Raw genomic sequence first — 24069 nt, 5'->3', positions numbered from 1 at the left:
ATCATCTGCCAGCTCGCTGAAGGGGCAACTCTCCCACTGCTGACACAGAATGCAACAGTCCAGCCACTCACACCTGGCAAAGATGCAAAGCCCAGACCTGCCTGACACAGCTGGGCTACTTTGGGATGCCTCTAAGTAACACACCCAATAAACTGAAAACCATGAGTTCCTGGATGACCTCACTGATGACATTCCACCTCTCCAAATCTTGGTCACATCTTCAGTCCCCTTTGACACACACCATCAACACCTGCCCTTGGTTTCAAATACTCTCACTATGAAGGAGGAATGACCACAATGGAAGGGGCAGCTCCTCATGCACAGCACAGGTACAAAGGCCACACCAGCGTGACATGGCTGCAGTGGAATGGGGACCCTCTTCACAACACACCCACAAAATAAACAACACGAATGCTACAGAATGACCTCACTGATGACACCCATATTTTTCTTAGGCTTTTGTTGTACATTTTGGTTTTTCTGACACACATCTTCCAAACAAATCCTCCCAATTACCAACTCTCACTTTAGAGCTGACACCAAGGTCAGATGGACACTTCCTCAACAGAAGGACATGACACTGCACAATTGTGTGCAGGAAAACATTCCCCACATGATGACCTGCAAGGCTGTGTCAGACAAAACTGATATTATGGCTTCAATTCAGGTACCTCTAGAGAGTAACAAGGTCAACTCACTTTTTCTGAAAAGTGAATGTCTATAGCTACATCCGTTGCTCCTCACACAAGTTCTTCCCCTTATCTTTCACCAGCTATGGATGGACCAGCACAAGACCTTCGGAGAATGAGAGGCATCTGTAAATCACAGGAACTGCTTTCCCATCACTAGGGGAAAAGGCCTGAAATATAGAGGTGTTTAGGAATTTTACAATATGGTCGGGAGACAGAAAATGCGATGGAAGGGGACCTGTCCCCTGTCACCTCAAGAAGAGCTGCTGTGGTGGAAGAGGCCCGTCTTCACCACACAGCCACAAAACCACAGCACACCACTGCCACGATGATGACATCCCACCTCTCCAAAGCTTTGGTCATGTATTCAGCCCTCCCAGAGAAACAAAATTAACAGCAGCCTTTGGTCTCTAATACCTGCATTTAAAAGCTGCCGCCAAGGTCATGTCCTCAAAAGCAGGACATGACACTGCAGAGTTGTGGGGAGCAAAATACTCCTCACCTCAGCACTCACCCGGCCTGCAAAATGCCCCAAAGCCATGGGACAAGGCTGTCCCACCCCTCCAGAACCAGCATAAAAGCCAGCCCAGAGCCTCTCTCCCTCACACACTTCTCCTCAAGAGTTCTCCTCCTCCTCCTGCCTATAACCAGGTGAGCCTCAATCCCCTGACCCTCCTGCTCCTGCACCCCTGGTCCCTCTCTTCCAGCACGCTCAGCCCCAGCCGCCCTCATGCCTCCCCACAGCTCCACAACAGCTTCCACACTCCCTCACTGCCCCTTGCTGCCCCATGCCCCTGCCCTGCCTTACACTTCTCTCTTCTAGGCACCCTCCACACCACACCCATGGCCTGCAACAGCCTCTGCAGTCCCTGCGGACCCACCCCGCTGGCCAACAGCTGCAACGAGCCCTGTGCCCTGCAATGCCAGGATTCCCGCGTCATCATCAACCCTTCCCCTGTGCTGGTCACCCTGCCAGGACCCATCATGACCTCCTTCCCCCAGAACACCGCCGTCGGATCCACCTCCTCCGCTGCTCTGGGCACTGAGCTCAATGCCCAGGGACAGCCCATCTCTGGCGGATTTGGCTTTGGCCTTGGCTACGGCCTGGGAGGCCTGGGCTGCTATGGCAGAAGGGGCTATGGCTCCATCTGCTAAGGGCCCTCAGCACCACCACTGACACCACCAGCTCTGGCCTCTGCCAACAGCTCCTGCAACCAAAGCACCTTGGCTCATATTTGCCCTACTTGAACCTCACATTGGATCCCTTCCTCTTGCTGCTCCTATCTATTCATTCTTTTACGTAAATAAAATTTTCCTTCAGCAAAGCTTCAGATGCCTCCTCTTCTTACACCAGACATATTGCAGCTACACCCAGTACAGACACTTTGCTCCCATCTGAAATAGCTGCAGTCTTCCTGACACCATCTTAACTTTCAGAGGGGTGCCAGGGCCACCCAGGAAAGGTTCCATTTCCATTTCCCCTTTTCCTGCAAGGGCCTTGGTTTACCAGTGTTTCCAGGCCATCACACCCCTTACTGTGAGTTCCTCAGCGCACCCAGGTGATGGTCATTGCTGCATTGTCCACCTGGCTGGACAGTCCCCATTCCACCTCCCTGGGAGTCTCCAGGCCAGGATCTCCTCTTGTTATGAGGTCTTCAACTGATCCCTGATGGAAATCCCCCTTTCCCTCCTCACTGCAGGGTCCCATTAAGGGAGCCTCCAGGGCACCCTCCTCCCTTTTCAGGGTCTCTGGATCATCTGTGCTGGTGATCCCAAGTCACCAACCCTCTGCTCTGAGGTCACACATCACATCCCCATTATGACTTGAGTCACTGTGGATTCCTGAGGTGCAGCATGGAGACCTGGCAACGAGGTGCAGGAACGAGCCTGTGACCCTGCTGAGATGATGGTGCCCCTTTTGCCACCTTCCTGCCTTTTTGTCTCCCAATTTTGACACTCCAACACGGATTTTTGGGTCATAAAGACCTTTGGTCTCCCCAAATTGCTTCTCACCAGTGACGTTCACTCTTTCTTCTCCTTTGATGTGTTTTTTTTTTCTCTGTACAAAGGCTCCTGGCAAACAGGTGAGCTCTGGGCGGGTACACGAGTTCAAAGTCTCCAGGGCTATTGGCAGCACTAAAATATTCATCAAAAGCAAATTAAAACAACATCTCTGGAGCAGCTGGAGCCCAGAGAGGCAGAGAACTCCATGCACAGCTGGATTCAGATTTGGTTCAAAGAGGAAGAGTTTGCTGAGGAACAAAAGCCCTTCCTTAAAACCAAAACTAAACAGTCCCTGCAGCTGAACTGAGAAAGAAGAGAGGGAATAGGTTTGGAACTGTTTGGCCTTTTTATTTCTCTGTTTAGTTAAATAGTGCATCTCCCCTGGCTGCCTTGAGGCACCAACTTCAGCTCATCTTAAAATAAAGTCTAACCCATAAAAAGACAAATTTAACTAATCCCTGCTCTTATACTCATTCACCTTGGAGTTCATCCAGCTTGACATCAACACTTGGACTGAAACTAGAGCAGGATTTCACCTTCCCAAGGTCCTGGGACATGCCCAAGCAGCCAGGCCCAGCGGGATGTCTGCCTCATCCCAAACCTGCGCCAGAGACGCTCTTTTTGGGCACAGTCAGCTCACGTGGGTTCCAGGGAACACTGGGAGGAGGCTCAGATCTGCATCCACAGTGCCCTGTGCCCACATTGCTCCCTCACATCCACCCTGGGATGGGATCTTGGGTCCTGCCCAGTTCTCTGCACTCCATCCAAGGAGACACCAAACAGATGGGATGGGCTGGAAGAGGTGGCATCTCTTCCAGTTCTTCTCCTGATGGGATTCACACCCACCTAGCCAAGATCCCACTCCCAGAATAACCCCAAACCCCATCATGGAGCAGTGGCAGGTTCATCTCTCTCCTCCAGAGGACTGGGTTCGACAAGACCAAATCCAAAATGATGGTGAAAAAGACATTCTTGTGCAGCAGCTGCTCCCAATCCCATGAACGAAATTTCTTGGAATATCTGTGTTCACCATCCCCATCCCCATCTCAGTCTTGCCCCTCTGTGCTTTTGGATAATTCCCACTCCCAAAGGACTGCACACTGTGGGGAGCAACCTCCAATCCCTATGGGAACTGGCACAGGCCATCCTGTGGGACAAGGCCTGGAAAAAGGGGTCACTGCTGATGTGCTGCTCCCTAAAAGAGAGCCACAAAGCTGGAATTTTAGCAGGGAAGGGATGCTTAGAGCTGTCTCACCTGGGCTCCTGGAGCTTGGCTGCAGCCTCATCCTCGGACAGCTTCCACCTGGGACAGGCTGTACCTGGGAATCTCATACCCAGGAATCTCATACCCATCTGCCCCACTTTCCTGGGAGGCATGGGGAGGGCAGAGCAGGGAGTGGGGCTGGACCCAGAACCGGGCCCATTCCAGAGAAATAGGTCACCCAACAAGGAAGCTTAGTTACGGAAACGACGCCTCACACTGAGCAGCGGTTCTCCAACAGGATCCTGGCCAAGCCACCCCAAGCTTTATCCTGCCGGCTGGAAGGTCCTGGGATGTCCTCTGGATCGTGTCACGCAGACGCCCTGCCCAGATGAGCTAATGGGTCTGGCTGCAGGCTTTGATCCTCAGATCCCAAAGGCCTTGTTAGATAACATCAGGAGCCTGGGTGATATTTCATTAACAAACGAGTCCGTCCCATGTGGTCGCCTCAACTTTATCCCTTTCCCCTGTGATCTTCCCTCGTGCTCCAACATTTCTTTGGTAATTAGACCCAGAATTAGCATATTTAAGCTCCAAAATTACTGCATTTAATGCAACACCGTGGTTATTCGAGTGCTGTCACAGCAGCTCTTGGGCTGCGCCACCTCCCAGCAATTCCTTGGCTGAAACGTGGTTTTATCCCTAATTAGTCTCCCAAAACTTGCAGGAGGCAGCAGGAACATCTTATTCTCCCACCAGCACGTGGAAAATATTCCTTGACTTTCCCCCCTCATCCCTGAGAGTGTTCAAGGCCACATTGGAGCAACCTGATCTAGTGGAAGGTGTCCCTGCCCATGGCAGGGGGTTGGAATGGGATGATTTTTATTTATGGGAATTATTTTATTCCAACCCAAACCCTTTTATTCCATAATTTCACCGTGGAGTGAGGTGGAAGCATGGATGCAGCTGGATCTGACTCATCCCAACATCAACGTGAGGTTTCTTCTTGCCAAACCTCAAGTGTCTCGTGGAGGGTGCAGGACAGACATGGAATTAGCTGGCATGGAGAAGGAGATTCAGCGTCCATCCCTGGCTCTGTGGGTGAGATCAGCCAGGGAATCCTGTAAAACATCAGGTGGGAACAACACCAAGACCCCCGGGAGTGGGATTTTGGAGCCGGGAAAGGCCTGAAAAGGCTGGACACACACAGGGACTCAGCCAGCTGGAAGAGGGGCTGGGCAATTCCAGGGGACAGAGGCACAAGGTGACATCTTTAAATAAGCAAAGGACGCCCCCATCTCCCAGCAAGGAGGTCCCCAAGGATTCTGCCTTCCCTGAGACTTTCCCAAAGGAAAAGGGCACATTTCCAGGTCTCAGCCTGGAGAAAAGGAATGAAAATCTGACATTCTATTGCTCCTCAACACTGGGGCTACCCAGGGCTTTGGCAGGAGTACTGTGGGAATTCCTGGCTGGGTTGCCCTTAATTCCACTTTCAAAATTTTAATTTAGAGCAAAGCCATGCCTTTGCCTCGCAAAAATCCCGAGGGGAAAATCTAGCTGGATGTGGGGGTGGCAGGGGTGCCTTCAAAACCATCCCCCACACGCAGGATAGCTCTGCTCATTTTTAATCTCGGCTTAAGTGTATTAAAAGTGATTAAAGCGTTTTCACATTGAAATCCCTTTTGATGGAGCCCCTTTGGGGTGGACACCTAGGAAACCCCTTTCCTTGTACTCCCTTCCTTTCCTGCACCCCTTCCCTTGCTTTTGCACCCCTTCCCCTGAACCCCCTTAAAACCCCTATATCCTCTTTCTTTCTCTTTTCCTTTCCCCGGCACTTGCACCCCTTTCTCATCCACCCTTCTGTCCCTGCACCCCCATTCCCTTCCCTGCACCTCCTTCCCTTCCCCTGCATTTCCTTCTCTTCCCTATATTTCCCTTGTCCCTCTTCCCAAAATCTTCTCCCTTGCGCCCCCTCCTTTCCCCTGACGCCGGGCATGGACTACATTTCCCGATGAGCCAAGCGGCAGCGCCCGGTGACGGCGGCGGAAGAAGCCGAGCTCAGCCGAACTCTCACCGGGCCGAGACGAGCGAAGCCGAATCCAGCCGAGCCCTTACCGAGCCGAGAGCAACCGAACCTAGACGAGTCCCCACGAAGCACCGCCGAGCAGCCCCGAGCACAGCCGAATACAGCCGAGCCCCCACCGAGCCGAGCCGCGCGAGGCCGAACACAGCCGAGCCCCTACCGACTCAACCCGAACCCACACCGAGCCGAGAGCAGCCGAACTTAACCGAGTAGATCCGAGTGCACCCGAGTGGCCCCGAATCCAGCTGAGGGTGAGACGCGCCCCTCACCCCATTAAGGGACATTTGTGGGGACAGGAGCCCCCCAGACCGGTGGGGAGGAGAACCGGGGGGTCCCCCAAAGTGGGGGGACAGGACGGTGGGGAGGGCAGGGGTGCGGGAGGTTGTGGGTTGAGAGGAGGGACGCGATACGGGACGGGACGGGGTGAGGAGAGATGAGGGTGCAAGAGAGAGATTTGGGGTGCAGAGGAGGTGGGTGGGTTAGGATTGGGTTCAGAGCTGGGATTTGGGGTGCAGTGCTGGGGTTTGAGGGGCAGGGGAGGCGTGGATGCAATCCTGGGTGCAGAGCTGGGATTTGGGGTGCAGGGAAGGTTTAGGTTGCAAACATAGGATCTGGGGCGCAGGGGGAAATTTGGGGTTCAGGGGGAGATATTGGGTGCAGACCCAGGGTGCAGAGGGAGATTTGGGGTACAGAAAGAGATATGGGGTGCAGGTGGAGATTTTGGGGTGCAGACACAAAACTCGGGGTTCAGGAGTAGATCTGGGATGCAGCCTCTCTGAAGTGCAGGGGGATATTTGGGGTGTGGGAGGCGATTTGGAGGTGCAGAAGGAGATTTGGGGCACACACCTGGGGGTGCAGGTGCCCCTCCCTTTCCAGAGGCTGGGCAGTGCCACGTGGCAGGGCTGGCCCTCGCCCAGGTGGCCTCCAGCTGAGGAATTTCAGCCCTATCACAGCCAAACACGCCCCTTTTTGCCCAGAAACGCAGAAATTTCCCCCCCAAAACCCCGATCCCACCTGCATGGGGTGTGGGGGATGCTCATGGGTGCCCACACCAGGGTGGTCCATGCCCGTGCTCGTGATCCCAGCTTGTCCTCCCTGCAGGGTTTTGGCCATGACGGAGGTGACCAAGCGCATCCTGGTGACGGGTGGCACCGGCCTGGTGGGCAGAGCCATCGAGAAGGTGGTGGCTGATGGAGAGGGGCAGCCGGATGAGGAGTGGATCTTTGTGTCCTCCCGGGACGCTGACTTGACGTGAGTTGGGGTTTTTTCTCTGGAAACCCTGGAATTTGCTCTATCAACCCCAAAAACCCCCATACCTGGACTTCATTTTTCCTTGGAAACACCCCAGTCTGCTCTGGTGACCCTAAAATTTCCCATCTCAAGATTTTGTTTTTCCTTGGAAATGCCTCAATTTGCTTGATCCCACCAAATCCCAAATTTTCCTATTCCAGTGTTTGATTTTTCCTTGGAAACGACCCAATCTCCTCTGTTGACCTCACTAAACCCCAAATTTTCCCATCCAAGGATTGGGGTTTTTCTTGGAATCACCCCAATCTGCTCTGGTGACCCCAAAAATTTCCTATCCCTGGATTTCCTTTTTCCTTTGAAACATCCAAGTCTACTCTGTTGACCTAGCTGAATCACAAATTTTCCCATCCCAGGACTGGGTTTTTCCTTGGAATTGCTCCAATGTTCTTTGTTGAACCCACTTAATCCCAAATTTTTCCGTTCCAGGGTTTGATTTTCCCTCAAAAAGAGCCCAGTCTGCTCTGTTGACCTCACCCAATCCCAAATTTTCCCATCCCAAGACTGGGTTTTTCCTTAGAAACTCCCCAATCTGCCCCCACCACACCCCAACATTTCCTCTCCTAGGATTGGGTTTTTCCTTGCAAACGCCTCAATTTTCTCTGCCGAACCCAAATGAATCCCAAAATTTCCCGTTCCAGGAGCAGCTCCGAGACCAAAGCCCTGTTTGAGAGGCACAAGCCCACCCACGTCATCCACCTGGCTGCCATGGTCGGAGGCCTCTTCAAAAACATCCGCTCCAACCTGGATTTTTGGGTGAGCACCCTTGGAATTGGCACTGTTGGGATCCCTGTGGGTGCTGCACTCCCTAAATTTGGATATGGGCACACAGGGACGTGGTTTGCTCTGCTGCCAGTGCCAGACCAGAGCTCCAGTGGCTTCTGGAGTTATTAATGAGGTACTGGTGAAGGAATTTGGGGATCCCTGACCCCACGATCCTGATAAATGTTCCTTTTCCCAGAGGACAAACATCCACATCAATGACAACGTCCTGCACTCTGCCCACGAGTCGGGGGTGCAGAAGGTGGTCTCCTGCCTCTCCACCTGCATCTTCCCAGACAAGACCACCTATCCCATCGACGAGACCATGGTGAGAGTCCCCATTCCCACACAAAACCCAGGGAAAGTCCCTGCCCTGCCTAATTTGTCCGCTCTGATATTCCCAGATCCACAACGGGCCACCTCACAGCTCCAACTTTGGATACTCCTACGCCAAGAGGATGATTGATGTCCAAAACAGGTGAGTGTGGGGACATGGGAGCAGCCATGGGATTTCAAGGCAAGGGGAATCCAGTGGGAATTCCAGGTGGAAATTGGGGAGATACCCGGGGCTCAGCAGGTGAAGGTGCTGCTGGCTGGGGATTTTTGGGTGCTGGAGGAAGGGGCTTGAGAGCCCACCCACCATCCCTTCCCTGCTCTCATCCAGGGGTTATTCCGAGCAGCACGGCCGACGCTTCACCGCCGTCATTCCCACCAACATCTTCGGGCCACACGACAACTTCAACATCGAGGACGGCCACGTCCTGCCAGGGCTCATCCACAAGGTCTACCTGGCCAAACGTGAGGGTGGCAGGACTTCCAGGGATTTTTTCTGGGGAGAAATGAGGGGGTTTTTTCTTTCCCACCTGCTCTGCGGGGTGGTTGGAGGTGGCTCTGGTGGTCATGGCTCCTTCCTCCTGCAGAGTCCGGCTCTGCTCTGACCGTCTGGGGAACAGGCAAGCCCAGGAGGCAGTTCATCTATTCCCTGGTAGGTGTGGCCTTGGGAAGCAGGGAAGGGGGCTGGAGCACCCACTGGCAGGACCCCAGAGGGGTCTGAACCCCCCTGGCTTGTCCTGGGACATTCCCAGAGTTGTGTCCCCTTGGGATGGGAGGACTGGGGGACATCAGTGACCACTCCAAGAGTTGTCTGCTCTTCAACAGGACCTGGCCCGACTTTTCATTTGGGTGCTGCGGGAATACGACGAGGTGGAGCCAATCATTTTGTCAGGTAAGCCCTGGCTGCCCCCCAGGCATCCCCTCTCCATGAGGGAACAGCCATGATCCTTCCCTTCTCCACAGTGGGAGAAGAAGATGAAGTCTCCATCCGGGAAGCAGCAGAGGCCATCGCGGAGGCCATGGAATTCAGGGGGGAGCTCGTTGTATCCTTCACAAAAGGCTAAGCCCCTGTTCCCACCAGCTCCCCTGGGAGATTCCATGATCCTGAGGATCCTTCCCACCAAGGGAGCAAAAGCAAGATGTGGTTTTCCTCCTTAACCTTTCCCATCCCAGTTTGACACCACCAAGTCCGATGGGCAGTTCAAGAAGACGGCCAGCAATGCCAAGCTCCGGCGGTACCTGCCCGAATTCCAGTTCACACCTTTCAGGAAAGGTGAGATGGGGGAGTCTCCAGGATACACCGGGGGTCCTACCCCGTGCCATCAGCCTTTGTGGCATCTAGGTGGTCCATCCTTTCTGGATGAGGAATGAGGGTGGTGAAACACTGGCATGTGCTGTCCAGGGGCTGGTGGTTTCTCTATCCCTAGAAATATCCAAGGTCAGGTTGGATGGGGCATGGAGCAACCTGGTCTCTTGGGAGGTGTCTCCTTGCATGATGGTTGGATGAGACAACCTAAAAAAAGTCCCTTCCAACCCAACCTATCCCATGATTCTCTGACCAAAATCCATTCCCAATCCCCCAAATGTCCCATAATTTTTTCACCAAAATCCATTCCCAATCCCAAAACTCGTTCCATGATTCTCTGACCAAGATCCCTTCCCAGTCCCCAAACCCATCCCATGATTCTTTGACCAAAATCAATTCCCAATCCCAAAATTTGTTCCATGATTCTCTGATCAAAATCCATTCCAGTCCCCAAACCCATCCAGTGATTCTCTGACCAAAATAAATTCCAAAATTCCTTCCCAGTCCCCAAACCCATCCTGTGATTCTCTGACCAGAAGCCATTCCCAATTCTCCAAATGTCCCATGATTCTTTGACCAAAATCCATTCCCAATCCCAAAACTTCTTCCATGATTCTCTGACCAATATCCCTTCCCAGTCCCCAAAGCCATCCCATGATTCTCTGACCAAAATAAATTCCAAAATTCCAACCCAGTCCCCAAAACCATCCCGTGATTCTCTGACCAAAATCCATTCCCATAATCCACTCCTAATCCTCAAACCCATCCCATGATTCTATGACCAAAATCCATTCACATAATCCACTCCTAATCCTCAAACCCATCCCATGATTCTGTGACCAAAATCCATTCCCAGTCCCCAGACCCATCCCGTGATTCTCTGACCAAAATCCATTCCCAATCCCCCAAATGTCCCATTATTCTGCGACCAAAACCAATTCCCAATCCCAAAACCTGTCCCATGATTCTCTGACCAAAATCCCTTCCCATTCCCCAAATCCATCCTGTGATTCTCTGACCAAAATCCATTCCCAGTCCCAAAACCCATCCCGTGATTCTATGGCCAAAATAAATTCCGAAAATCCATTCCCAATCCCCAAACCCATCCCATGATTTTCTGACCAAAATCAATTCCCAATCCCAGAACTTGTCCCATGATTCTCTGACCAAGATCCCTTCCCAGTCCCCAAACCCATCCCGTGATTCTGTGACCAAAATCCATTCCCAGTCCCCAAACCCATCCCGTGATTCTCTGACCAAAATCAATTCCCAAAATCCATTCCCAATCCCCAAACCCATCCCATCTTCTCCCTCCCCAGCCGTGAAGGAAACCTGTGCCTGGTTCAACGCCAACTATGCCAACGCCAGGAAGTGACGGCACCGGGACCGCCTGGCACCGGGATCATCCTCTTCAACTCAGGGTTGTCCTTTGCTGGGGCAGAGGACAGGGCTGGGGGGGTGACAGTGACATTTCCAAAGTGAAAATGGGAGCGCGGGGAGCAGCTCCCACATTCCTGCCCCACTGCTGGGAGCGGCGCAGGACGCCCAGGGCAGGGGGGAGGAAAGTTGGGGCATCCCAAAAAAAATCCCAAATTGAGTGGTAGGAGCTAACTGGAGCCATCACCGTGGCTGTGTCCAAGAGAGTGGTGGCTCTGAGCTGTTAATGAGCTACATTAATTACCTGCAATTAGGTGTAATAAAGGGAAGGCAATCAGGAATCCAGGGCATGGAAATGGCAGCAGGGAATTTGCTGCTGCTCTTGGCACATGGAGATGATCCCACAGTCCGCTGTCTCAGGATAGGAATGGGAAAGACTCCAGCTGTAATTGTGGCATTTATTACAATATATGCAAATAGCATAAAACTGGTGGGATAATGAACACCTGTACCCATATCCAGTGGCATCCTTAGGGTCCATGTTCTCCACCAGGATCTGGAACAGCCATAAAAAGGGTTAAAACACCTCAGGGAGGGGGTAGAGGGTCAAAAACGGGGGGATGAATCCATGGCCGAGCTACTGCTGGTGGTGTGGATGTGGCAGAATTCCAGCCCGGGAATCGCTTTCTTCCGGCACCGCTGCCCAGCCCTGGTGAGGCCCTGGCACGGGGACCTACAGAGGAGACACCAATCAGCACCCCAGGAAGCCACCAGCACCTTGGTGTCTCCCTGAGGTGACACCAAGCCATGGAGAAGGGACATTCTGGGTAGTTGGTGCTCACATGTTGGCCCTTGGGGTGCAAGCTTTGGGCTCCAGGAGCTTCCCAGCATCCATGACCGGCTCCGGTGTCACCTGGTTTGGGAAGAAGGGGGTTCCTGCAGATGTCCCTTGTCCCCTGGGGTGCCTTGGCCATCCTTTGGGACACCCTCTTCCACCCCAAATTCCTCCCTTTATGTCATGTCCCCAGCCCTGTCTGTCTGCCCCATGCCAAGGTGCCACCACGGTGAGGACACCCCAACCTTGGAGGACCTGACCCTCAGTGAGACCCAGGTGGTCCCCAAGAGCAGATTTTGGGGAACAACACCAACATGGGGACATCCCACCCAGCACCTTACCCCACAGGAGCTCGGTGTTGTCCTCTGGCCATCGGGGTCAGGTGACACCTGCCCTGTGAATTTGGGAATGTCTCTGGCCACTTCTTGGGGCTGCTCCAGGTGTGAAGGCTCTGTAAGAAAAAGTTAGGGGTGGAGATACCCTCCAAGGTGTAGGATGGGGACACTGGGGTGGTGGCACATGCCCTGGCAGAGCTTGGGGACACGGGGATAACACACATGTCCCAGCACGAGATGGGGACGTGTCAGGACTTTGGATCCTTGTCCCACAGCCACCACAGATCCCACCTTGTGGGCACCTCTCATTCTGCAGGCAGCTCATCTCCATCCTGTCCAACTCCTCTTGCAGCAGCTCCATGTCACATTCCCTGTGTGGGAAGAAGGAAAACCGGACTCCTGTCATCTTGGTGGCTTCAGTGTCACCACCACCATGGAGACATGAACCTCTCCAGCCTCTCCACACCCTTCTCTGAGTAGAAATAGGTCAAGGAGTTGGGAAGAGGTGCCCAAAATCCACAGGAAAGCCACCAGGATGTGTCCTGTCCTTCCCTAGAGACTTCTGCCAGAGGTGCCCAAAATCCACAGGAAAGCCACTAGGATGTGTCCTGTCCTTTCCTGGAGACCTCTGCCAGATGACTCCAGGATGGGACATTGACCAGAAATAGTTCAGGGAGTTGGGAAGAGGTGCCCAAAATCCATAGGAAAGCCACCAGGATGTGTCCTGTCCTTCCCTGGAGATTTCTGCCAGATGGCTCCAGGATGGGACACCTAGGGATGTGACATTGACCAGAAACAGGACATGGAGTTGGGATGAGATGCCCAAAACCTGTAAGAAAGCAATCCAAGGTGTGTCCTGTCCTTTCCTGGAGACCTCTGCCAGATGTCTGCAGGGTGGAACACATCCAGGATGGGAAATTCATGATGAGGCACCAAGGGTGGGGCACCAAGGATGGAACATCTGAAGAGAAATGGTGCAAGGGGTTGGGATGAGATGTCCAAAAGCTACATGTGTCCTATCTAGGGAAGCCACCAAGATGTGTCCTGTCCCTTCCTGAGAACTTCTGACAGATGGCTCCAGGGTGGGACATCCAGAATGGGAAATTCAGGATGAGGCACCAAGGATGGGACATCCAAGATGGAACATCTGAAGAGAAATGGTGCAAGGAGTTGGGATGAGGTGTCCAAAAGCTACATGTGTCCTATCTAAGGAAGCCACCAAGATGTGTCCTGTCCCTTCCTGAGAACTTGTGCCAGATGGCTCTGGGGTGGGAAATTCAGGGTGGGAAATTCAGGATGAGGCACCAAGGATGGGACATCCAGGGTGGGACCCAGCAACTCCCAAGGTTTCCATGCCACCTCCTCCACCATCTCCTACCTCTCCGGGGTGGAGGTGAGCCGGTACCGAGCCTTTTCCCGGGGAACCACTGGCCGGATCCTTCCGGCACCACGGCAGCCGGATGCCAGCAGCCAGTGCCCTGTGGGACAACGAGAGGGTGGGAGAGGACAGAGATGCTGTGTCCCCAGGGTGCTGTGTCCCCAGGGTGCTGTGTCCCCAGGGTGCTGTGTCCCCAACCACTGTCCCCACCTGCTGCAGCCAGGACCAGGAGAGTGGAGATTGCTGGAATGCCGAGGGCGCTGGAAGCGAGGAAGAGGAGGAGAAAGATGGCCTGGAATGACGCTGGCACCAGTGGGAGAACCAGGAGCGTGAAGTATGAGCTGTGTGGGATGCAGGAGGAGGTGACACTTTGGCTCTGACCTGTGGGATGAGGAAGAAGAGCCTGGTGTTGGCATCCAGCAGCTCCCATCGATCCTCCAGCCCCCATTCCCGCTCACCATCTGGGTCAGGGATGGCTTTGAGGTGCTCCAGGTGCTTTTCCAGCCGGCTTTGTGCATCTTCCAAGGCTGTCAGCACCAGCTCCAGGCTCTGGTTGACCTTCTGCAGCTTCTCCATCACCTCCTGAAGGACCAGGATGCTCTCTGCATATGTAAAAGATGGAAGCAGCAGTGGGATGAGCTGGGGAAGATGCACCTCAGTGTGAAAAACCCGGGAATGGGATTTGCTGTGTTCCCACCTGGCTGAGGATGAACATCCTGAGGTCTTTCCTGCTCCTGATGGAGGTTGGATGGGACAACCTGGTGTCCTCCCTGGAGCTCTGCAGCTCCACGGCTGCTCATATTCCCTGGGGTGGGAAAAGAGGTTGGATCAGTCCCAAAGTGGGATATGGGAATGTTGCAGCATCCCAACCTTCGCTCATACCCATCCGGTGGGCGATGTCCTGCACGAGCTGGGCCACGGGGATCTCATCCAGAGCTGACCTCATCCAGGTCTCCCAGAGCTCCTCCTGAGGTGAATATTTGGGAGGTGATGATGGGGAAAAGCTGGTTTTCCCCATGGACACCCCAAATGCACCCCTGGGTGCTCCAGGTGTGACATCTCCTGGCATTTGGCCTCATCCCAGAACCGGCTGTCACCCGTGGTTGTCTTGAGGGGGATTTGTGGGGCGAACCCCAGCTCTGAGGGGGGGGGGGGGGGGTGGTCCCCACCTTCTCTGGGTGGGCAGCGAGGCCCAGCCACCCCCAAAACCCAGCAGTGGCGCAGAGGAGCAGCACAGCCCAGGAGCTCTGGAGCAGCATGATGGGAATGGAGGGGGTCCTGTGGGGAAAAGAGAGTGGGGAAAACCCCTCCATATTCATGCACAAATTACAGGAGCCCTCTCCCCAAATTTCAGGGTCCCTCCCACCAGGGGAACCTCCGATAGTCCCAGGAATGCTGGTGGGTTTGGAGCACCCTGGAATGGGAAGCAGCTCCCACATCCACCGACAAATTAGGGGATTTGGGGACAAATTAGGGACCCCCTCAGAAAGTACCCCCACAAACCCGTGGATGCCGGCGGGTGGGGGAACCTGTGGGGCCGGGAGAGTGGGAAGCACCTCCCACATCCACGGACAACTTTGGGGACCTCTCTCACGGCCAAATTTAGTCCCCACCCCCGTGGTGGGGATCCCCTTGTGACCCCAGGGGTGCCGGGGCTCCGCTGAGCGCTGCGGGGAAGGTTTGGAAAGGTTTTGGGAATGGTTTGGGAATTCCCTCCAGGACCCCCACGCGTGCACCTGCGCGAACCGCGTGGCGCCGGCGCCTGCGCAGTTTCCCCTCTTTACCCCGTTCACCCCGCCCCTTAGCAGCGGATCCACCAATGGAAGAGCGGGGCGTGGCTGCCCGAGCTCAATCAGCGCCGGGGGTGTGGCTCTGGGGCGCGGCCTCACGCAGCGATGGAGGAGCCCGAGCTGTGGGTCGGGTTCGTGGGCGCCGGGCGCATGGCCGGGGGGCTCGTCCGGGGGCTGCTGCAGGCGGGTACGGCACGGGGGGCGGCCGGGACACACGGACAGGGGAGGGGACACGGCGACAGTCCCGGTCTGGCGCCTTCCCTGCGTGTCCTGTGACGCAGGGAAGTGTGAGGGGACATGGGGACAGCGCTGCTCCGGACGCTCCCTGCACTCCCTTCCCTGCTGTCCAGTGGAGGGACATGGGGACAGTCGCGTCCTGACCCGTTCCTAAAGTGTCAGCACGCCCCCAGGTCCCTGTGCTCCAGTGCAGGGATGTGGGGACAACCCTGGCCCGTTCCTAAAGTGCCAGCCCGCCCCCGAGTCCCTGTGCTCCATTGGAGGGACACGGGGACAGCCCTGCCTTGGCCTATTCCCAAGGTCCCAGCCCTTCCCTAGGTCCCTGTGCTCTATTGGAGGGACATAGGGACAGCCCTGCCTTGGCCTATTCCCAAGGTCCCAGCCCTTCCCCGGGTTCCTGTCCTACACTGGAAGTACACGGGGACAGCCCGTTCCTGCCACTCTTCCCCTGGGGACCGTGCTCTTCCCTGGTGTCCCTGTCCCACAGATCAGTATGGGGACAGCCCTGTCCTGTCCCAGTCGCCCAGGGTCCCTGTTCCCCAGATCATTTTGGGGACAGCCCTGTCTATCCCTGTCCCCAGGGTCCCTGTCCCTCAGATCAGTGTGGGGACATGGGGACAGCCCTGTCCTATCCCAGTCCCTGTTCCCCAGATCAATGTGGGGACATTGGGATGCCCTGTCCTCTCCCTGTCCCCCAGCTCAGTGTGGGGACATTACGACAGCCCTGTCCTGCCTCTCCCTGACATCCCTGTCCCACAGATTAGTGTGGGGACATGGGGACAGCCCTGTCCCACAATGAGAGCACAGCCCTGTCCCTGCTGCCCGTGTGTCCCAGATTGTCCCTGTCCTATAGAACAGTGTGGGGACAGCCCTGCCCATTAGGGCCACCTCCGTTGTCACTGTACCCTGACACGACTGGTGCCAGCCCCCTTTGCTCCATGTCCCCCTTTGGGATCCTCCTGGGATTGTAGGAATCACATCCCGGTGGAAATTGGGGTGTCTGGGCTGTGCTGGGGTGTCCCCCCAACCCTGGGGCCACCCTGGCCGCTCACCCCATGCCCCGTGTCCCCCCAGGGAAGGTTCCAGCCAGCAACGTCCTGGCCAGCGCTCCCTCGGACAGAAACTTGGGCGCTTGGCGGGTGAGTGGGGCCCAGGGGGTGGGAGATTTTGGGGTGTCCCTCACTGTGGGCTCAGAGCACCCTTTCCCCCACACTCAGGAGAGGTTTGTCTCATCCTTCCCAGATCTGGGTGAGATCCAGGCACAGCCTCGGTGGCTTTGTGACCAGAGCAGGTCCTCAGGCTGTGTGCATGCCTCTGGACATGTCATTACTGTGGGAATGCTGGTTTTGGGATGCTGGTTTTGGGGGTGCTGATCCCTCTCCCTGTCCCTGGGCAGGAGCTGGGCTGCAGGACCACGCACTGCAACCTGGAAGTGATGTACAGGAGCACCCTGGTCTTCCTGGCCACCAAACCCCACATCCTGCCAGGTGTCCTGGAGGAGATCCGTCCTGCTGTGGGGCCCCAGCACATCGTGGTGTCACTGGTGGCTGGTGTCACCATCCAGACACTGCAGCGGGTGAGACTCCTCCTTCTCCCTTTCCTTTTCTCCTTCTCTCCTGCTCCTCCTTTTCCTTCTTTTCTCCTTCTCTCCTGCTTCTCCTTTTCTCCTTCTCCTCCTCTCCTTTTGCTTGTTTTCCCTTCCTCTCCTCCTTTTTCTCTCCTTCTCCTCCTCCTCTCCTTTCTTTTTCCTCTTCCTCCTTCTCCTCTTCCTTCTCCTCTTCCTTTTCCTCCTCATCCACCTCCTCCTTCTCTTCTTTTTCCTTGTCTTCATCCTGGTTCTCCTTCTCCTCCTCCTTCTCCCTCTCCCCCTTCTCCTCTCCTTTTGCTTCTGTTTCCCCTTCCTCTCCTCCTTCTTCTCTCCTTCTCCTCCTCCTCTCCTTTTTTCTTCCTCTTCCTCCTTCTCCTCCTCCTTTTCTCCTCATCCACCTCCTCCTTTTCTCCTCATCCACCTCCTCCTTCTCTCCTCCTTTTTCCTTGTCCTCATCCTGGTTCTCCTTCTCCCCTTCTCCTTCTCCCCTCCTTTTGCATGTTTCCCTTCTTCTCCTCCTTCTCTCCTCCTCCTCCTCCTCTCCTTTCTTTTTCCTCTTCCTCCTTCTTCTCCTCTTCCTCTTCCTCCTCATCCACCTCCTCATCCTTCTCTCTTCCTTTTTCCTTGTCCTCATCCTGGTCCTCCTTCTCCTTCTCCTTCTCCTTCTCCTTCTCCTTCTCCTTCTCCTTCTCCTTCTCCTTCTCCTTCTCCTTCTCCTTCTCCTTCTCCTTCTTCTCCTTCTCCTTTTGCTTGTTTTCCCTTCTCCTTCTCCTTCTTCTCTCCCTTCTTCTCCTCTCCTTTCTTTTTCCTCTTCTTCCTTCTCCTTCTCCTTTTCCTCCTCATCCACCTCCTCCTCCTTCTCTCCTTTTCCCTTGCCCACCTCCTTCTCCCCTTCTCCTTCTCCCCTTCTCTCCTTCTCCTTCTTCTCCCCTTCTCCTTCTCCATCTCCTCCTCCTATCTATCTTCCTTATTTTTCATCTCTCATTCTCCTCTTCCTCCTTTCCTCCTCCTCTCCTTTCTCCTCCATTTGCACCCAGGCCCACACAGGACACACCTCTGTGGCCTTGTCCCTTCCCAGCTGCCCTTCTAGCTCCTTCTCCTTCTCTCCTTCTCCTTCTCTCCTTCTCCTTCTCCTTCTCCTTCTCCTTCTCCTTCTCCTTCTCCTTCTCCTTCTCCTTCTCCTTCTCCTTCTCCTCCTCCTCCTCCTCCTCCTCCTTCCTCCTTCCTCCTTTCCTTTCTCTCTGCCTTATTTTTCATCTCTCATTCTCCTCTTCCTCCTTTCCTCCTCCTCTCCTTTCTCCTCCATTTGCACCCATGCCCACACAGGACACCCCTCTGTGGCCTTGTCCCCTCCCAGCTGCCCCTCCAGCTCCCTCCCCGTGCTCCTCACTTCTCCGCCAGCCTGATGGGTGACACATCCTGGTGTCTCCGGACACCTTTGGGTACTCCCCATGGCTGGCACCCCTTCTCCCATCCCCATCTTTTCCCAGCTCCTCCCTCCCGGGACCAAAGTGCTGCGGATCATGCCCAACCTGCCCTGCGTGGTGCAGGCAGGGGCCATGGTCTTTTCCCGGGGCAGCAACGCGGGTGACGAGGAGGCCGCGCTCCTCCAGAGCCTCCTGTCCTCCTGCGGCCTCTGCGAGGAGGTCCCCGAGTCCTACATCGACATCCACACCGGGCTCAGCGGCAGCGGCGTGGCCTACGTAAGCCAGAGGGACAGGGGATGCTGTCCTGGGATCTGGGGTGTCCTCTCCTTGCTCCAGGCTCACCCCTGGATGCTCCTCTCTTCGCAGGTTTACCTGTTTGCCGAGGCGCTGGCCGAGGGCGCGGTGAAGATGGGAATGCCGGGCGCCTTGGCCAGCAGGATCGCGGCGCAGACGCTGCTGGTGAGTCCTTGGAACACATCGGCATTTCCCCTTTCCCTCCTCCCCCTGGGCTCCATTCCTCCCTTGGGATGAGGGAGGAAGTGCTGGAAGCCGCTCTGCCTCAGTTTCCCCTCTTGGAAGTAAAAACCAGAAGGACAAAGGGCATGGCAGTGGGACAGTCCCTCACTGTGGGGGTGTTGGGATGGTGATGCCATCTGTAGCCGTGATATTTTCTGAAAAATCCTTTCCTGAGGATTTTTCCTCCTGAGAAGCTGAGAGGCCTCAGGAACAAAATGTAAACATTGGTTATCTGCTGCTGTGGAATGCAACAGGTGCATCTGGGATTGGTCTCATGCGGTTGTTTCTAATTAATGGCCAATCACAGTCAGCTGGCTTGGACTCTCTGTTTGAGACACAAACCTTTATTATTCATTCATTCTTTTTCTATTCTTAGCTAGCCTTCTGATGAAATTCTTTCTTCTATTCTTTCAGTGTAGTCATAATATAATATATATGATAAAATAATAATAAATCAATCAAGCCTTCTGAAACACGGAGTCACATCCTCATCTCTTCCCTCATCCTCAGACCCCTGTGAACACCGTCACGGCCATCCAACCGTGCAAAGGGGAATTTGGCAAGTCCCAAATCTGACCTTTTTGGTGTCCTGGTGTCCCGTAGGGCGCAGCCAAGATGCTGCTGGAGACGGGGGAGCACCCGGCCAAGCTGCGGGGGGACGTCTGCACGCCCGGGGGCACCACGATCCACGCCCTGCACCAGCTGGAGAAGGGAGCGCTCCGGGCCACCGTCATGGATGCCGTGGAGGTGGCCACTAAACGGGCCTCTGACATGGCCAAGGACTAATGGACAAGCCCCTTCTGGGACAGGAGGGGTGATGGAGACCAAAGCGAGCTCCTCTGAGGAGCAGGGGGATCCTGAGATCTTCGGGAGAACGTGGGTGAGGGTGGGAGGTGTTGTGGGCACGTGTTACCTCTGCGGGGCTGGAACCAAATAAACGTGGCCAGAGCGATGGGGTGTGTGGCTTTTTGTGGTCCCTGTGGCCCTGGGCGGCCACCACGGGGTCACTTCCATGGGGAGGTGACATCCATGGTTTCCATGCTCACTGGTGACGGTGCTGGCACCAAGGATGAAGCTGATGTGGGATGTGCAGCGCTGGGGAGAGACTTTTGGGAATGAAGCGTTCCCAATTTAACCCTTCTGGAGCTGGGAGAATGGCTGCACCCCTGTGGTCAGAGCCACATCCACGAGGATGCTGCCCACATTCCAGAACTATGGGCAAGAGCTCAACCAGCCAAAAAATCTGCACCATGATCCCTCCTTGGCACCAGGGAACGGGATGGAAACCCTGATCTGCTCCCATCTCCAGGAATTTCGAAGGGGTAAAAACTCAAACTTGCCCATCAGGAGAGGATCTGAGCCTTTTCCATGAACTAATTAAGCTCAGCTTGCCTCTGATGCAATCTCATCTCTGATGAGATGATTTGGGAACTGCTTTGAGGATGAAAATGTATTTTCTGGGCAAAACATCACTGGTGGAACATCTGCATGCTAAGCCCTCACTTTGGATAAGGGCCTGGAATGCCAGAACACAGGGAATGGCTTCCCACCGCCAGAGGAGAGGGTTGGATGGGATATTGGGAAGGAATTCCTCCCTGGGAAGGTGGTGAGGGGCTGGGATGGAATTCCCAGAGAAGCTGTGGCCGCCCCATCCCTGGAAGTGTCCAAGGCCAGGCTGGACTGAGCTTGGACCAGCCTGGGACAGTGAAAGGTGTCCCTGACCACAGCAGAGGTTTGGTATTTGATGGCCTTGCAGGTCCCTTCCTACCCCAACCATTCCATAATTTTATATTCTCACCCCTCCAAACCAGTTCAAACACCTCCAGCCCAGCACCTTCTGCTGATCTTTGCAGCATTTTTGTCACACAACTGAAAGTTTTTTTCATTCACAAATTCCTGTTTGAAATGAGCCACGTCCCAAGCTCCAGAATCTTTTTGTGCGGTGATTTTGGTGTAAAAGATGATAAACAGAAATGTGATTTTGCATGATTACACCCCATTGGTGTGGAGAAAGCCACACTGAGAGGACACAACCCCATGAAGATCCCCCTGGTGCCACCCCAAATCCTTCTGGGATGGCTCCGCATGACAGTTCACAGACAACAACCTCCATGTGGGAATAAAAATCCATTTAATTTCCATAAACTCTGCAGCAAGGAGACAAAGAACCAACAAGTAAAGACCCCAACCTGCCCGCTGGCATGGGGCACAGCAGCACTGAGGAGTTAATTTCATTTCCCTCTTCCAGTAATTCAGCTAAACACCCTAAAATTTCATCCAAATCAGGTCAGGAGCTGCTAAATTCCCATCAGATGCCTCCAATATTCCAAGGCAGTGCCAGGAGCCCAACCTCAACTCACCCAGATGTGTCCTCCAGCCCCGGCCACCCCACAAACCCCATGAGGACACCTCAACCCCCATCCCTGGAGCCTTCAGCTCCACGAGGATGCTTGGATGATGGCACCTGGATCAGCAGGTCTCTGTGGTCCAGGTGTTCCCAGCTGTGATGGGAATGATGGAGGTGCCTCTTTCTCATGGATGCCACCCAAGAGTCCCTTTCCCAACCCAGTGCCTGAAGGAAATTGCCTTAAACCAGCCCCAAACCACCCTGGTGTAACAGGATTGTTTTGGCAGTGGGAAGGGCGTCACCAGCCTCTTCCAAGGTGGAATATTTCCCCTGCAGCACCTCAGGAGTGGCCCACGTCCAGCTGGCTGTGCACACCTCAACCCTGCTCTGGGATTTGGGGATTTTTCAGTTAACATCCCCCATGGACACTGAGCAGGTCCTTCCTTCACTCCTTCTCTCCATGGAATTGGGGGAACTGGGCAATTTTAGGGGGCATCCACCCCCCTTCTGGCAGTGCCACTGACCAGGGGCCACAAGGGACATAAAAAATAGCACCTCCTAAATATATTTAGGTAAGGAACAACCCTGGAATTCGAGCTGTTGCACAAAAATCCCCTGAATTGTGACCCACAGGCATCTGGGCTTCCTGATCCCCAGGGAATCCCGGTCACAGAGGGACGGGCGGCACCTCCACCACCATCCCCCTGGGACAACCGGGGTGTCCCCAGCTCTGTGGACAACCAGGGGTGGTTGGTAGCCAAAAACTGGCAGCTGTCCCTGCCCTAGGACTGGGGGCTGCGGCCGCGTCGCAGCCGCTGGGCCATGGAGATGAGGGAGCGGAGCTGCACCAGCCTCAGCGGCCCCACCTCCCGCGGGTCCTGTCCCTCCAGCCAGCGCAGCGCCGTCTCCAGGCCCTGGATGGCTTCCCCAGCCGTGGGCAGCAAAGGATCTCCTCCTTCCCCACCCCGTCTGCCACCAGCTGCTTCCTCCTCATCATCCTCCTCGGCGCCTTCCTCCTCGCCACCATCGTCCTCCTCCGCACCCGGAGCTGCATCATCCAAGTGCAACCAGTCGGACACTTCCTCGGGAGCCAAGCATTTGAAAGCCAAGGCGGCCAGGTGGGTCAGGTCACTGAAGACCTTGCTGTCCCCTCCGCCTTCCTCCCCTCCGGGGGTGTCCCCGTGCTCTTCCTCGCCGGGCTGGGGCTCGAAGGCGGCGCGCAGCCCCAGCAGCCAGCACTTCTCGATGGATCCCGGCGGGATGAGATCCCAGGAGAGCCCAGCCAGGTACAACATGTCCTTGAGGAGGAAGGAGCGCACGAAATCCGCGGGGCTGCCGGGGCCGCCGCAGGACACGGCCAAGCGCAGCAATTCCCGCTTGTAGAGCTGCTTGAAGGCCGACACCACCCCTTGCTCCAGCGGCGCCGGGATTCGGCCTCCTGCTCCGGCCAAACCGCTCCCTGAGGGACTCTTGGAGAGGAACAGAGCACGGATGGATCCATCCGGAGTCTGGAGCGGCGGAGAATCCTCAGTTCCCCCTCCAGAGCGGGACGGAGCGGAGCTGAGCAGCAGCACGGCCTTCTGCTGCAGGCAGCTCCGCCTCAGGTACCGCTTCACGCCCGGCACGAAGTCCTCAAAGAACCAAGCCCTCAGAAGCGCCGGCGCCAGCCGGGCCTCGGGGCTGTAGCGGTAGCAAGCCGGGAATTTCTCCTGGTTGTGATGCCGGAGGCTGGCGGGATCGCGGAGACCCCCGATCACCAAAGGCTTGAGTTTGTGGGAGCCGGTCAAGTTGGCGGCCAGCAGCACCGTGACGCGCTCACCGCGGGCCGGACGCCTCGCCGTGATTCCAGAACCGGGAAGAAGCTTCCAGAAGAGCCTGGTGATGTTGGCGTTGTAGATCTGCTCGTCCCCGTAGCCGCCGGCATCGGGCAGGACCTCGGCGCGGGTGGCCGGGGCGCGCTCGGGCTCGGCGGGGAGGCCGCCCTCGCCGTAGATGCGCTGGCTGGAGATGCCGTGGCGCTTCTGCCAGCGCCAGAACCAGCCGTGGCTCGCCTTGAAGGTGCACTCAGGCCCGTAGATCTGCCGGGCGAAGGCTTCCGCTTGTGCTTGGATGAGGGGTCCGGAGAGCGGCACGCCGTGCTGGCGCAGGGCGAGGAACCAGGCGTAGACGGCGCGGTCGATCTCCTCCTCGTTTGCCAAGCGCATCTTCTTGCGCTGGGTGCCCACCTCGCCGCCGAGCTGCTCCAGGAACCAGCGGAGCTTCGCCTCGTCCTTCAGCCACCCCCGGAGAGTGCCCCCCGGCACCCCGAAAGCGCGGCACACCGACGCCTGGCGCTCGCCTTTCTTCACCCTCTCGATGGCCTGCAGCTTGTCCTTGATGGAGTAGGCGCGGCGAAGCGACATCTTCACCGACACCCCCCCGGGTGATGCGCTACTGCCTCCACCTCCTGCTCCTCCTGCCCGCCGCCCTCCCGCCATTCCCCCGCCCTCCTCCGGCTCCCCCCCGGGCATGCAGCGACGCCCGCATCCATGGGAATGGGGGGCGCGTTATAACCGG

The 24069-nt window shown here is 55.7% G+C and overlaps 5 protein-coding genes across 6 annotated transcripts; 3 read left to right on the top strand and 2 right to left on the bottom strand.

The window, feature by feature from the left end:
- The first annotated feature begins 1532 nt into the window (after positions 1–1532).
- LOC134430749 (feather beta keratin-like) lies at positions 1533–1844 on the top strand. The gene has a single exon (XM_063178637.1). It carries the CDS (start codon positions 1533–1535, stop codon positions 1842–1844), a length of 312 nt encoding a protein of 103 aa, XP_063034707.1.
- Positions 1845–5978: 4134 nt separating this feature from the next.
- On the top strand, positions 5979–11563 carry GFUS (GDP-L-fucose synthase). The gene is made up of 11 exons (XM_063175346.1): positions 5979–6228; positions 7079–7228; positions 7924–8038; positions 8244–8372; positions 8449–8522; positions 8709–8842; positions 8965–9029; positions 9203–9269; positions 9341–9420; positions 9551–9650; positions 11003–11563. The coding sequence occupies exons 2-11, from the start codon at positions 7089–7091 to the stop codon at positions 11056–11058; spliced, it is 960 nt and encodes a 319-aa protein (XP_063031416.1). The 5' UTR covers positions 5979–6228; positions 7079–7088; the 3' UTR covers positions 11059–11563.
- Positions 11564–11666: 103 nt separating this feature from the next.
- On the bottom strand, positions 11667–15173 carry LOC134416357 (protein brambleberry-like). The gene is made up of 11 exons (XM_063152950.1): positions 15112–15173; positions 14778–14886; positions 14491–14575; positions 14306–14413; positions 14067–14210; positions 13819–13989; positions 13609–13708; positions 12522–12601; positions 12237–12346; positions 11903–11973; positions 11667–11793 (listed from the first exon to the last, which is right to left on the bottom strand). Exons 1-11 carry the CDS (start codon positions 15171–15173, stop codon positions 11667–11669), a joined length of 1167 nt encoding a protein of 388 aa, XP_063009020.1.
- Positions 15174–15491: 318 nt separating this feature from the next.
- On the top strand, positions 15492–20118 carry PYCR3 (pyrroline-5-carboxylate reductase 3). Of its 2 annotated transcripts, none has more exons than XM_063175335.1 (6): positions 15492–15585; positions 16710–16774; positions 17032–17211; positions 18774–18926; positions 19017–19109; positions 19770–20118. In XM_063175335.1, exons 1-6 carry the CDS (start codon positions 15504–15506, stop codon positions 19950–19952), a joined length of 756 nt encoding a protein of 251 aa, XP_063031405.1. In that variant the 5' UTR covers positions 15492–15503; the 3' UTR covers positions 19953–20118. The 2 variants fall into 2 exon arrangements, with proteins under 2 accessions (XP_063031405.1, XP_063031396.1); XM_063175326.1 differs by having other exon boundaries at positions 18714–18926.
- A 1162-nt stretch (positions 20119–21280) lies between these two features.
- TIGD5 (tigger transposable element derived 5) lies at positions 21281–23946 on the bottom strand. The gene has a single exon (XM_063175314.1). It carries the CDS (start codon positions 23913–23915, stop codon positions 22296–22298), a length of 1620 nt encoding a protein of 539 aa, XP_063031384.1. The 5' UTR covers positions 23916–23946; the 3' UTR covers positions 21281–22295.
- Positions 23947–24069: the final 123 nt, after the last annotated feature.

Source organism: Melospiza melodia, chromosome 1, assembly GCF_035770615.1.
Source record: "Melospiza melodia melodia isolate bMelMel2 chromosome 1, bMelMel2.pri, whole genome shotgun sequence".
Taxonomy (NCBI): Eukaryota; Metazoa; Chordata; class Aves; order Passeriformes; family Passerellidae; genus Melospiza; species Melospiza melodia.
Note: the sequence above shows the minus strand (reverse complement) of the source record. Positions and strands in the feature narration are given on the sequence as shown.

Bases quoted from the DNA above. Each gene is read 5' to 3' on its own strand.
- PYCR3 (XM_063175326.1), top strand. From the start codon at position 15,504: ATGGAGGAGCCCGAGCTGTGGGTCGGGTTCGTGGGCGCCGGGCGCATG. The intron at 18,927-19,016 runs GTAAGCCAGAGG...CTCTCTTCGCAG, and splicing joins GCGGCAGCGGCGTGGCCTAC to GTTTACCTGTTTGCCGAGGC. The intron at 19,110-19,769 runs GTGAGTCCTTGG...GGTGTCCCGTAG, and splicing joins TCGCGGCGCAGACGCTGCTG to GGCGCAGCCAAGATGCTGCT.
- LOC134430749 (XM_063178637.1), top strand. From the start codon at position 1,533: ATGGCCTGCAACAGCCTCTGCAGTCCCTGCGGACCCACCCCGCTGGCC.
- LOC134416357 (XM_063152950.1), bottom strand. From the start codon at position 15,173: ATGTGGGAGGTGCTTCCCACTCTCCCGGCCCCACAGGTTCCCCCACCC. The intron at 12,602-13,608 runs GTAGGAGATGGT...CTTCCCACACAG, and splicing joins CTCACCTCCACCCCGGAGAG to GGAATGTGACATGGAGCTGC. The intron at 11,974-12,236 runs GTAAGGTGCTGG...TTCCCAAACCAG, and splicing joins CAACACCGAGCTCCTGTGGG to GTGACACCGGAGCCGGTCAT.
- TIGD5 (XM_063175314.1), bottom strand. From the start codon at position 23,915: ATGTCGCTTCGCCGCGCCTACTCCATCAAGGACAAGCTGCAGGCCATC.
- GFUS (XM_063175346.1), top strand. From the start codon at position 7,089: ATGACGGAGGTGACCAAGCGCATCCTGGTGACGGGTGGCACCGGCCTG. The intron at 8,039-8,243 runs GTGAGCACCCTT...TCCTTTTCCCAG, and splicing joins GCTCCAACCTGGATTTTTGG to AGGACAAACATCCACATCAA. The intron at 9,651-11,002 runs GTGAGATGGGGG...CTCCCTCCCCAG, and splicing joins GTTCACACCTTTCAGGAAAG to CCGTGAAGGAAACCTGTGCC.